Source organism: Bicyclus anynana, chromosome 1, assembly GCF_947172395.1.
Source record: "Bicyclus anynana chromosome 1, ilBicAnyn1.1, whole genome shotgun sequence".
NCBI classification, from domain to species: domain Eukaryota; kingdom Metazoa; phylum Arthropoda; class Insecta; order Lepidoptera; family Nymphalidae; genus Bicyclus; species Bicyclus anynana.
Genome location: NC_069083.1, coordinates 1,262,545 through 1,275,659, shown reverse-complemented (window position 1 = coordinate 1,275,659; position 13,115 = coordinate 1,262,545). Strand labels below are relative to the sequence as shown.

Below are 13,115 nucleotides of genomic sequence, written 5' to 3'. Positions count from 1 at the left end.
CAATATAACTGGTCGATTTCTATACATTTATTCAAAATTTGAGATTTTACCTAAACCATTTGTAACGACAAACGTTACCGTGGCATAGAGTACTACTAGCGCCATCTAGAATCTATACTTATAATACGAATTCTGTACATTCTGTACATTCAAAAATTTTTATTGGGGGGCATTATATAATAATCGATACTGAAGCTACAAATATTTTTTTCGAATTTTTGTTATGGTTCAATATGAGTACCATATCACTCTTCCAAGAGTAAAATGAACTGTCACCCGCACCATGCTACAGTGCACGAACTGTAGTGCAAAAATAAAAATCATACCAGCTTTAAATATTAGATTTAATGTAGGTAGTTACTTTATATTCACACTGTTTACATATAAGGCTAACTTTCGAATAACATAATTTAAATTATGCTTAAACTATGATTAAAGTTCATTTGCCCATGTTTTCGAAAGTGCAAGTAATAATCATCGTCTCAACTCGTCAAGATCGCTGTAATCAGCCTGATTATTCGTTTAATTAACTTGTTAATGAAACTTGAGCAGATCATTATGTAAATTACATTCTGTTGATCTTACGAAGAGCGTTCAGTAGGCCAAGACGCGCACCACCACGAGAGAATTATCGACCAATAGCGGCGGAATGGGAAATATCTCTCTGTCTCTTTCGTTGCGTTAGTTCGGTTTGCTTACAAGAAGACGAGTTTAATGAAAATGACATTAATGAACCGTCGGAGAGTGTAACGGAACCTTCACTCCCCACCACTCAACTCCTCTCCGAGCGCGCAATGCGAGCAACAGCGCGTCGCGCAGCCGCTTCGCAGTTTGGATCGTGCCGCGATGCAAGAACCAGCTCATGACTAAGGGCCCCGTATGGGTTTGAAACTAGCCGGGCATACTCCGACCTATTAACACGTGAGTTTTAGCCGTGTTTCATAATCAATTAATATGAATAACACTCACGATAGTTTAAATTCATTATATCATTATTTCAATTCATCTTAGTTATGAAATGACGTAGATAGAGTAGGTATATTATTTTTCGGATTTAAGTACCATTACTGCAACTATCCCACTAATTGCGAGAATATTCGGCGCAAAGTTCATGCAACACCCCAAACAGCTTAGCGGTGAAACTTCATGACGAAGTTCATGAACTATTACATAGATAGGTAAGTGTTTCATGTAACTTCCGAGCCGCATATCGGGCGCTCCCATCCGACATGTTTACTTGTTTACGATCTAAAAGCGTCATGGAGTGCCGAACTGTCAGGCCAAGATATAACGCCTGTCGTTAACTGCTCGGATCAGTGTCACCAAGGACTTGGCACTTTGAGTTTGTATTGTATACTTGTAAACACAGAACAGACATCGCTAAAACCTGACTTGTAACTATGTACAGGTTAGTATAGTTAGGCTTTTTGATTGCATGTCCAGCCAAAAGGCCAAAACAAACGGCGTCCGGCTTTTGCTAGGCTTTTTAGATTTTTAGAACATAATTTTCATTAATGACTATAATAATTATTAGTAGTAATAGTCAAAAATGCTTATTTTACTTGTATTTTTTGTCGTACTATACCTTCAGAGACACAAAATCCTCAATTATGAGTGCTTTTTAAACCTAATGTCCTGTCCAAATCGACTAGTCTGTCAGGTTATTGGACTTTGCACCTGGCAACCTTATTGAGGTATAGCGGACATCCGTCCTGTTCTTTCAAATATCCCGCGGGATGTATTATTTGGGATGCAGCCTATTTATATTGCTCAATAATCGCCTCTATCTTCCAGTGAAAGTTCTATTAAAATCGTTTAGTGCCAGAGATTAGCACTGCCAAACAGACAGAAAATTTTTATAAAAGGTAGATTTTTAGTAAATGTACATAGAAACACTAGAATAAACACAGTTTAAAAAAAAATAAACAGAGTGACCCTTAAATTTTATTTATAACTAGTGGACGCTCGCGACTTCGTACGCGTGATATTCTTGTTTTTCAAATATCCTGAGGGAATCATGGTATTTTTTGGGATGCAGCCTATATTTATATGCTTGGGTGCTCCGCTGTTTAACTATTTTCCGCTGGATGCTGGTTGTCGTGTTTGGAAGTCCAGCAGTGGATGTCCATCGGCTGATATTGATGATGCAAGAATACATATACTCCAAACGAGCTCCAAACGCTGGTTTTTCGTTTAGCTGGTCATGTTGTTATAACATGTTAAATAATCCATAAGTATTTCATATTATCATCATACACCGTATTTGCCCATCTAATAAGAGAGTAGAAGGAGTATATATTAATTTATTTATTTTGCTATCATCCGCGAAAAGCCGACGAACCCAGGCGACAACGTTACCCAGGTCTCACAAAATACTCTCTACGTACGTTTCATCCCGAAACCGAAGCATCCTCAGGAGATGTTGACTCTACAACTTCGCCAGACTTTGCAATTGCACGTTGTAGAGCCATTCTAGTTAGATTAGATTCTAGTTAGAAGATAGTTGCTTCTATCCAAGAGTAGAAGGAGCTTTTTTGGCACATTGACATTTGCATGCATAGTACATTCAAACTTACATTCACATTTTTTAAAATTGAGAATTAATACAATAAGGAACATATGCTAACTTATACTAATAACTATACAAATCATGCCCACGTGGAATGGTGGCAAGAACACTGGCTGTTTTTCCGCGCTGGACAGCCAGGCTGATCATTTGCGCAAAAAATGAGCCCTTCTGTCACTAGTCGAGGCAACTAGCCGCGGTGAAATGAATCAAAGGAATTTCATGACACTGCGACCCCATGTGGTCTACACGGCAAAAGGAACAAATATGTAACTCTCATTCACATTTATATAAATTATTTAATTTATTTACATTAATATAATTATGTAGACCGACTAATAATAATTATGTAACATATTTTGATTGATTGTATACTTAGCTAGGTACTCAAATTAATCCTATAAGCTTCGCAGATAAGCCTGAATGTAGGCACTGTTGTGTAATGTATCAAAATATTTGTGTCAATCATAATTAAAGTTACATAATATAATTAATTATGAATATGTGGGTTGGTAGTTGGTACCAAATAAGTAGGTATTATCGAATGTATCTCCAGTACCGGTAGCCAGTGGCGGAGTAGAGCCGTGGTAGCCCAGTGGTAGACCTCTGCCTCTGATTCCGGAGGGTGTTAGTTCGAATCCGGTCCGGGGCATGCACCTCCAACTTTTCAGTTGTGTGCATTTTAAGAAATTAAATATCACGTGTCTCAAACGGTGAAGGAAAACATCGTGAGGAAACCTGCATACCTGAGAATTTTCACAAACTCTGTGGGTGTGATGTCTGCCAATCCGCATTGGGCCAGCGTGGTGGACTACTGGCCTAACCCCCCTCATTCTGAGAGGAGACTCGAGCTCATCAGTGAGCCGGATATGGGTTGATAATGATGATGATGAGTCAGTGGTTGGAATTGTATTTTCAACTGGCGAAATCATGGAGGAAGGTTCTCATTCGACGTGTATATTTTTTCATGTATGAACATGAATAACTTTTTACCGAGTGGTTCGATTTTTATGATTTTCTAGTAAGTAAGTAGTAGAAAAAGAAATCCAATCCAAAGGGTAGGAAAACAAAGGGATGATTGATTCCTGTTTACCCATTAATTGTAATGGAAAACCACCCATAACTTTTTACCGAGTGATGGATTTTTATCATACTCGTAGGTGTAAAGTAATGTAATTTTTTACACATATGATGTTTTATATAAAAATATCAAACTGAGTTATTCCAATATGTGCACTATAATTTTGGGAATGCTCTCCCAATTTTATAGTGCCCTGGCAATTTTTAATTTGCCAGGTGATTTCAGTCTTTCCTTTTTAATTAGCCAAACTGTTTAAACCGAACCCACAACCTCATGATACGAAGCCGTATAGATTAACCATTGGGCCTATACTTATGCTTATATCGTACATACAATGTACATCGTCGTTACGACACTACCCGCCTAGAGTGTTTTACGTCAGCAAATATTGGCTCTTCTTATCATTTTTGTTAACCACAAATTAATTAACTATCCATGTAACACATTTTGGTCCTTACGCTGCCTATTGTAAGAGCTAAAACGGCTTGATTATGTTAGTTTTGTGTTGACTACACGCTAAGCCTTAATGAATAGAGGTTCATAATAGGCTAGTAACATTTTTAACTGAAATATGGGATGAACGTGATTAAATCCATTTACAAAATTTCGTGTTTCCTTAAAAGTAATGAATACTTCAGTCTATAAGCTTCCATATTGGCAGGCAATTCTCATGATAATTTAATCAAAATCAAAAAAAATATCTTTATTCAGTAAGAAAATTTGATTGATAGTGGTCTTAGATACTATTATTATAAATAGGAAAGATTTGATAGTTTGTATGTATTGTACAGGCTCCTACCCCTACCCAACACCTTATACAAAACTACCCCTACCCTAGTAGGGGTAGGTTTGGGTAGGGGTAGCTTTGGTGGGGGTAGGGTTACATAGGGGTAGCTTGGGTTGGGTAGGTGTAGGGTGGGAGTAGAATAGAATAGCGTAACAAGGTAATGAGTCAAAGCGAAGCTTGACCGGTCCGTTATTAGTCAAATATTATCGCACTAAGCCCGCTGACCCCCATTGGAGCAGTGTGGTGGGTCTAAGCTCCATAACCCCTCTCCTATAAAAAGGGAGGTTTTGCCCTGTAGTCGGCAGTTATAAGATGTTGATAATAATAATTTAAATTAAGGGTTCCGTTTTTGTACTACTTACGTTCGAAACCCTAAAAAGGTACCCAAGCATAAAACCCTATTTTACACCGGGGCTTAAAAATGTATGCAAGTGAACATTTTACACGCTAACAAACGTCCGTATGGACCGAAAGACTGCAACAGCCAGACTTACTCGTAACTTGCTCCTACTTCTAGTTGGTCAGTCTGTGCTCCTACCATCATTATTGACACGCCTTGATAGGTATACTGTTGAGCACGAGTCTCCTCTCATAATAAGAGGGGTTAGGCTAATTGTATTACTTGCCCATTTCGGATCGGCAGACTTCACACACCACGAGAATTAAGAAAATTGTCAGGTTTCCTCACGTTTGCTTTTCCTTCGCCGTTACAGACACGTGTTAGAAAATTATTTAAGAAGGTATTTGTATTAACGGATATGCTACATTAGATGTTACAAACAACCTTGTTATAAATGTAGTGTTGTCAATATACGTAGGTACCATGACGTATAATGACGAGTGATTCTTTGTTCTTAAAACTAAACTAAAATATACTAAACTAAACTAAAATAAATAAATAGATTTAAAAACATATATTGACATAATTCATGTGAAGTTATGTCAATATACGTATAGATAAAAGATTGATGTTTGATTTTTATTCTTGTTGCTTGTTCCGTTGGAAAGGTATAAAAACGTGGCTTAATGGACGAGACGGGTTCAGTTTTTGTGATTATTTTCGAAGAGTTGTGTTAATAAAGTGGTGTGTTTGTGAACCTCGAGTTTTTTTTCTCGCCGCCCCTAACACACGTAATATTTAATTCCTTATCTCATTGACTGAAAAGTTCGAAGTGCACGCCCCAGACATGATTCGAACCTTCGCTCTCCGAATCGAAGGCAGAGGTCATATCTACTGGGCTAGCAAGACTCTTTTGGTCTTGCTAAAATGAGGTAAGTGCGACCCTCGCAGGCTCTCGGTATAGTAGGCCCGCCGGTGGTCGTGTGGTAACTGGGACGACGAGCTGGGGCTATTGTTTCGTGTATTCTATTCATTACTGTGATAATGCTGTGCATGTAATAAAACGTTGAATTACATAATAGTGCTGAAAAGCTATTATATTCAGTTTAATTCAACGGCTTACTAGAGGAACTGGCTTCTAACATTATAGTAGGGATTTTCAACGTATTATAATTATGAGACGTTTCTAAATATCAATCTTCATGCTTCACACTTCATATTAATCTATACTAATAGTCTCTCAACGACGATGACCATAGATTTTAGGACTAGGACGATGATGGACTCAAACCATAACCAAACAAATTACAAAATCCTCTTCGATTTTGTCAATTAATTTTACAGACTATTGATATTGATTAATTTTAAACGTCATTATTGAATATTTTATGTTTTTTATGCTTTTAATTTTTGATTATTTTTAGATTTTTTAATATATATTTGTGTCAGAAATGGACTATGTGTTGTTCCAGTGTCTCATGGGGATCAAGTGCAGGGACTTCGCCATGGTAGCCGCAGACCAGATGACCACCCACAGTGTGTTGTTCATGAAAGACGGTAATCAGGCACTTTATTAAGTATTACTCATGCTTCATCATTATAGCTTGGCGAATTCGTTTGTAACACTCCTGATGGTCCGCGGGGGGCGGGAGGGGGGTAGCGATGCCCCGCGCGCACGACTTTACACCCGCGCAGTCCTTCCCCGCCCGTCACCCGCATATCATGGCAGTGTCATCAACGAACTTGCCAAGCTATAAGAACGACTCACTGTTGTCGACTCACTGTTGAGCACGAGTCTCATCTCAGAATGAGATGGGTTAAGCCCACCACCACACAGACTTGAAGTAAATTTTCGGGTATGCAGGTTTCCTCACAATGTTTGTTCTTCACCGTTTGAGACACGTGATATTTAATTTCTTGAAATGCACACAACTGAAAAGTTGGAGGTGCGTGCCCCTCCAACCTACCATGATTCGAACCTACGCCCACCAAATCGAAGTCAGGTCATATCCACTGGGCTACACGTCTAAAGTATTACTTACCAAGGCGTTGTTTACGCTGGATTCGATAAACAGCACGGCACAAAATCAGACAAATCAAGAATGCGTTACTCTTCGTTCAGTCACTATGTGCCACTTGCACATTCAGTAGCATAACTATTCATTGGAATTCATTGGATGGGGCCCCAAATGGTCACTGTAGTTTTTTTTAATCTTCTTCTCACAGCCTACCCAGGCCAGGGGTCTTTTCGGACCATCGGCATCGGTCCGTGCCGACGGTCACTTTCTTCAGTCTATTTTTCAACCCACTACCTATGTACTGTGTACCGTATATTTACGACAATGTACATTTATTATATACTGGTAATAGCAATTTAGTGTCTTATGTGTATTTGGAATTATTCATTTAACTAGCGGACGCCCGCGACATCGTCCGCGTGGAATTTAGTTTTTCACAAATGACTTCGTCCGTCATTGAAGTCACGGGCGTCACAAATCCCTCGGGAACCATGGATTTTTCCATGATAAAAAGTAGCCTATGTATTAAACCAGGCTATAATATATCTCAATACAAAATTTCAGCTAATTCGGTTCTGCAGTCGAGGCGTGAAAGAGTAACCAACATTCGTATCATCGAAATCTTCAGTTTTCGCTAATTTCGGGAAGCCATGGATTTTTTCGGGATAAAAAGTAGCCCATGTTTTAATCCAGAGTAAAATCTATTTCCATTCCAAATTTCAGCCAAATCGTTTCAGTAGTAGCGGCGTTAAAGAGTAACAAACATTCAAACATACATCCAAAAATCTATACAAACTTCCGCGTTTATAATATTAGTAGAAAGTAGGATAATATTAGTAATATATTTTACCATTTTAAGAAGATCCCCTAAGGATCAAGAGAAAAGTGACCAAAGAAAGGTATTTCACCATGTTTATATGTATATGTTTACCTATATACTGAAACGTTAAAAGGCAGAATAGACTTTAGTGCTAAGACAATAAGACATAAAATATTAATTAGTTACTAATGATATAGTATTTCAGATTATGTAAATAGTGTACGTAAATCTAAAGTATGCCGAATGATATTGCCTTATGCCTACCCATATCATTTAGATTATGATAATTATCACCTGCAGACGAGTGGTAAATGTTTATTGTATATTTATGCTGATGAGTTATGAGTAACCCTTAAGTTTACGCTTTCATTTTATATTTCTTAACCTACTAGTTCTCATTTTTGGTTTTACACATAATATGATCAGAGTTGCTCATAGCCAACCGCCTGTCGAAACAATCCGCCATTACCATATTGATTAAATACCTCTGGTCTAGTGGTTTTTGGTAAGCCTATGTGGCTTTGGTTGACGAGTTCCAAGGTTCGAGTCCTAGGTAGTGCTATGAAATACTGAGCTTTTCCTTCTCAGGAATTTTCAGTAAAAATTCTCAGTCCGGGTTTAATGCCCCCGTGCCTTGGAGAGTTCGGGAAACTCGGATGGGCTTATCTTGATGGTTATGGCTTTAAACTACATTCAGAGCAATCATAATCAGATCATTTTGGCATAACATTTGAAGCCCCAATAGCTCAGTGGTAAGAGGGACTCATCACCAGGTGGTTATTCGATCCTCTCTCCCAACACACCCATACACACACATTTTCTTTTACGATTAATTGGAAAGGAACGGAAATATAAGTCCTATCTAAAAGTTAAGGCAAATATTCTTTTAATTTAATATCACAAGTGTATCAAGTATATCAAACTTAAGTCCAATCGAATGCTATGAAGTGGTTCTGATGGTCTAGTGGCAGTTTGATACTGTGACGATCACGATATCGTAAACGCGAATTTCTAAGGAATTGAAACAGCGACATCTAGTGGCACTACTGCACATCTGTTTCAATTCCTTATAAATTCGCGTTTACGTTAACGCGATAGTAACATTATGAAAACATTGAAAACTCCCACTAGGCACACAAGTTTAGCTTCCAAGATTTACTATTATTATGAAATTTAAATAAAACGTACCTAATATACCACTCGTAAAATTAAAATAATGATTCACTATTGGATAGAAGCAGGCGTTACTTTGCGGAAGTTCATTATGATTATACAGGGTGATTCGGTCTTTAGTGCGGATATTTTTTTTCGTGGTTCTGTATCATTAATAGAATATAAATCTACAAACAGTTCGATACATTTAATGTATTTTTTTTTTAATTTATGTCTCTAAAATAACAAAATAATGTACATATTATTACTAAACAAGATATATTCAGCTTAAAAGTGATCTGGTGACGTCCTTTAGGTATCAAACGAAAATAAAATAAACGCACAATAGGATGACCCTAAAATTCTGTTCAAAAGTAAATAACTTTAGCTAACAATAATTTTGTTATTTTTGAGTTAAAAAAAAAAAGAAAAAATACGTGATCATTAAATTTTGTTTATGAACAAAATATAAAAATATCCGCACTAAAAAAATTTTCTTCCTGTATAATGATTTATTTATTTTGCTATCATCCGCGAAAAGTCGACGAACCCATGCGACAACGTCACCCAGGTCCGGCAAAATACTCTCTACGTACGTTTCACCCCGAAACCGGAGCATCCTCAGGAGATGTTGACTCTACAACGTGCAACTGCAAAGTGATGAATCATTATATAATAATGATTCACTCACAAATATTGCCGACTGTACGATTATTATCGAATAGACTTTTAATTTTTCTTCAATAGTGAAAAGAAATCTTTTCTCGAGACTGATAAGAAACTGCTATTTTGCAATTAGAATGCCGGTGATAAGATCAATGTCGCCGCGTGACCTTGCAGGGTCGCCTCGCTCCCATTGCAGTGTTTGCATTGCGTGTTCTGTTGACAGAACTTTTTATATCCTTAACAAATAACTGTTGATGAAGTAACTGCCGTGCTATATGAAACACTAGCTGACGCCGCGCGGTTTCACCCGCGTGGTTCCCGTTCCCGTAGGAATGCGAGGATAATGTATAGCCTTCCTCGATAAATGGGCTATCTAACACTGAAAGAATTTTTCAAATTGGACCACTATTTCATGAGATTGGCGCGTTCAAGCAAACAAACAAACAAACTCATCAGCTTTATAATATTAGTATAGATTTACGGCAGCCGTTGCGATATTTTTGGAGCATCTTATCGTCCTTTGATTGTATTCGAATCTCAAGTACCTAATGGATTTATTTCGCTTTTCGCAGTGAAAGATCGACGAATTCATCTAAATTCACTTAGACCCAATAGGTAAAAAATAACAAAAAATGTGGAAATAAATAATAAAACCTTGCAAAATTTCACCAATTACAATATTTTTTTAATTCGACGAAAGACAGAGAGAAGGTTAATAATTCGACGTGTATATAATATCTTTTTTTGTATGAACATGTGTAATTTATTACCGAGTCGCCGATTTATACATATATTTTTTTTTTAATTTTTATATTATGCCACTTTGTTTTTATTAAATTTTAAACCGTTTCGAGTATTTTTTTTTAAATTTGCAACTATCTTCAAGACCTCGTAAAATTGGTTTTGATGGAACCCAATAAAATGTCTATTCCATGATGGGTGCTAAAGAAAAAAATTGTAAGTAAACCCTGGAAGTAAACCCTTCTTAACAAAAAAAAGAATTTTTAAAATCGGTCCATAAATGACGGAAATATCGCTGGACATACAAAAAAAACATACATAAAGCCGAACGTAGAACTTCCTCCTTTTTGGAAGTCGGTGGAAAGGAGCGGCTAGTAATTTGCACCCTAGGGCGGCAAAGACTACGAATCCGCCACTGTTATTAACGCCTTTGTCCACAGATACGGATAAGTTGCACGAGATATCGGAAGGTCTGCTGTTGGGGTTGATTGGCGACCTGGGCGACGTGGCGCAGTTCACGCAGTACGTCGCACAAAACCTGCAGCTATACCGCATGAGGAATGCCTACGCGCTGGACACGCCAGCGGTGGTCCACTTCACGAGGAACAGCTTAAAGGACTGCTGGCATAGTGGTGTAAGAGATATACTTGACAGCCTCGGCCTTGACGGATTTACATGACGGAGGTCCTGGGTTCGATCCCCAGCTGGGCCGATTGAGGTTTCCTTAAGGAACTTCTAGGTCTGGCTGGTGGGAAGCTTCGGCCGTGGCTAGTTACCACCCTACCGACAAAGACGTACCGCCAAGCGATTTAGCGTTCCGGTACGATGTCGTGTAGAAACCGAAAGGAGTGTGGATTTCATCCTACTCCTCACAAGTTAGCCAGCTTCCATCTTAGATTGCATCATCACTTACCATCAGGTGAGATTGTAGTCAAGGGCTAACTTGTAGAGAATAACAATAAAAAAATACTACAGTTCGTGCGTTATAGCATGGTGCAGGTGACATTTCATTTCACTCTTGAATGTTTGACGATATTTAAGATAATAGTATGTATTATGTATGAGCAGTATAAGGCAACTGTCACCCGCACCATGTTACAGTGCACATAGCATAATGTCTAATACAGCAAAAGCTCCTTTTTCGCGCTTCCTTTTCTCGCGTTTAAACTATTCGTGAATTAAAAAAAATTCAACCTAATTGCTATATTCGCGGCTAAAGATTTCGTTGTACGCAAATGACGTCATATCAACAAGAAGAAAAAAATACAAAATACTTAAGCCATTGTCTAAGACTGAAGATAATAATTATTCAACGTGGTCAAAATCTTCAATTACTTAATTGCTTTTTTTCATGTCTGTTTTTATTTTATCCCCTATAATTCCATATAATTATAAAACCATTCTTTATGCACGGTTTCTGTATTCGCGGCACTTTTACAGAACTTATCCCCTGCGACTAAGGAGCTTTTACTGTTACAGCCTGCTGCTTGCTGACAATGTAGCTTTCCATAGATGAACAATTCAAAATTGGACCAGTAGTTACAGAGCCTATTCACAAAAAAAAATTTGTAATAATTTAATCATCGTTAAATAAATGCCTTAAGGTTAGCTGCCGTGGTTGTAAATAATAACTAACTTAGCTAAATATAATGAATTACCTAATCTCTGTTAAAAGCAACAAACACAGTGCGCTATTTCTGATTAAACAATTCATCGAGCGAGTTTTCATTCTTTTGTCTTCAGAACCCAAAATTTTTAGATGGGTTGATTGCCGGTTATGATGAGAGGAGAGGAGGAGAACTGTACATGATAGATATCCTGGCCAGCAGTGTCCGAGTGCCGTACGGTACTCAGGGTCTGGGCGGCATTCTCTCCTTGAGTATCATGGACCGCTACTATAAGCCAGGTAAGTTATGACGAGAGCTGAACAGTTGTAATGATAGACGCCCTGGCCAGCAGTGTCCGAGTGCCGTACGGTACTCAGGGTCTGGGCGGCATTCTCGCCTTGAGTATCATGGACCACTATTATAAACCAGGTAAGTTATGACGAGGAAAGAGCTGAGCAGTTGTACATAATAGACTATTTGGCCGATCTAAATGCTACTCACAGTTTTCCTGGAATCTCGTGAAACAAAGAGATGTTATTACGTCTTCACTTTCAGTTTAAATATTAAGAATCATGGTTTTAGTAAAAAACTGAAAAGCGAAAACTAGCAAAGAAAACTTGTTTGACGTAATGGCACAGATAACCTATAGACCGTTATGGTGGTCAGCGTTTTTGGTCATTTAGTCAGAAGTTCAATTTAAAATTTAAATTGCGAAGTACCTATTTAAGTTTCAACGAACGATATTTTTTACGATCCAATTGAACGATAATGAAACTCAGGATCTTATTAAAAAATGTGTCTACTAGCATGTTGTATTCTTTTCAGATTTAACTCAGCAAGAGGCGTACGAAATACTGAAGATGTGCATTCGCGAGGTACAACGTAAGCTGGTCTTCAACCTGCCCAGCTTCCGCGTCAAGACTGTGTCCAGGCTCGGAGTCAGGACACTGCCTGACATCGACACGGCCATGTTGAATGCCAAATAAATTGTACCATTACATGAATCAGTTTATCTAATTAGTACGAACAACGAGACAAGATAAAATACGTAAACAAATCGATCACTTTCATTACACTGAAAGGGTTAAACTATTATCTATCTCTGTTCTCCTTCATAATTCCATGCAAATATTACAAATTCGAAAGTAACTATGTCTGTCTGTCTTTCACTGCTGAACTTTGGATGAAAGTGGACTTTGGATGAAAGTGGTTTACGGTTGCCGCGAAGCGATACGCTTTATACTAATTAATGGTCACTGGAGGTTCTGGAGTCACTGGAGTCTTGAGTGATTGGAGGAGTGGACCTTATCACACGCCTTTTCTGTATCACTAAATAT

At 38.0% G+C, this 13,115-nt stretch overlaps 2 protein-coding genes across 6 annotated transcripts in view; one reads left to right on the top strand and one right to left on the bottom strand.

Moving 5' to 3' along the window:
• The window catches only part of LOC112050963 (uncharacterized), a 144,232-nt gene that overhangs the window by 124,287 nt on the left and 6,830 nt on the right, over positions 1 to 13,115 (bottom strand). The window lies entirely within an intron of this gene.
• Positions 842 to 12,782, top strand: LOC112050865 (proteasome subunit beta type-2-like). Of its 2 annotated transcripts, XM_052891519.1 has the most exons (5): positions 842 to 921; positions 6,247 to 6,331; positions 10,612 to 10,805; positions 11,915 to 12,077; positions 12,604 to 12,782. In XM_052891519.1, the coding sequence occupies exons 2-5, from the start codon at positions 6,253 to 6,255 to the stop codon at positions 12,762 to 12,764; spliced, it is 597 nt and encodes a 198-aa protein (XP_052747479.1). In that variant the 5' UTR covers positions 842 to 921; positions 6,247 to 6,252; the 3' UTR covers positions 12,765 to 12,782. The 2 variants fall into 2 exon arrangements, with proteins under 2 accessions (XP_052747479.1, XP_023944999.2); XM_024089231.2 differs by lacking the exon at positions 842 to 921 and having other exon boundaries at positions 6,226 to 6,331.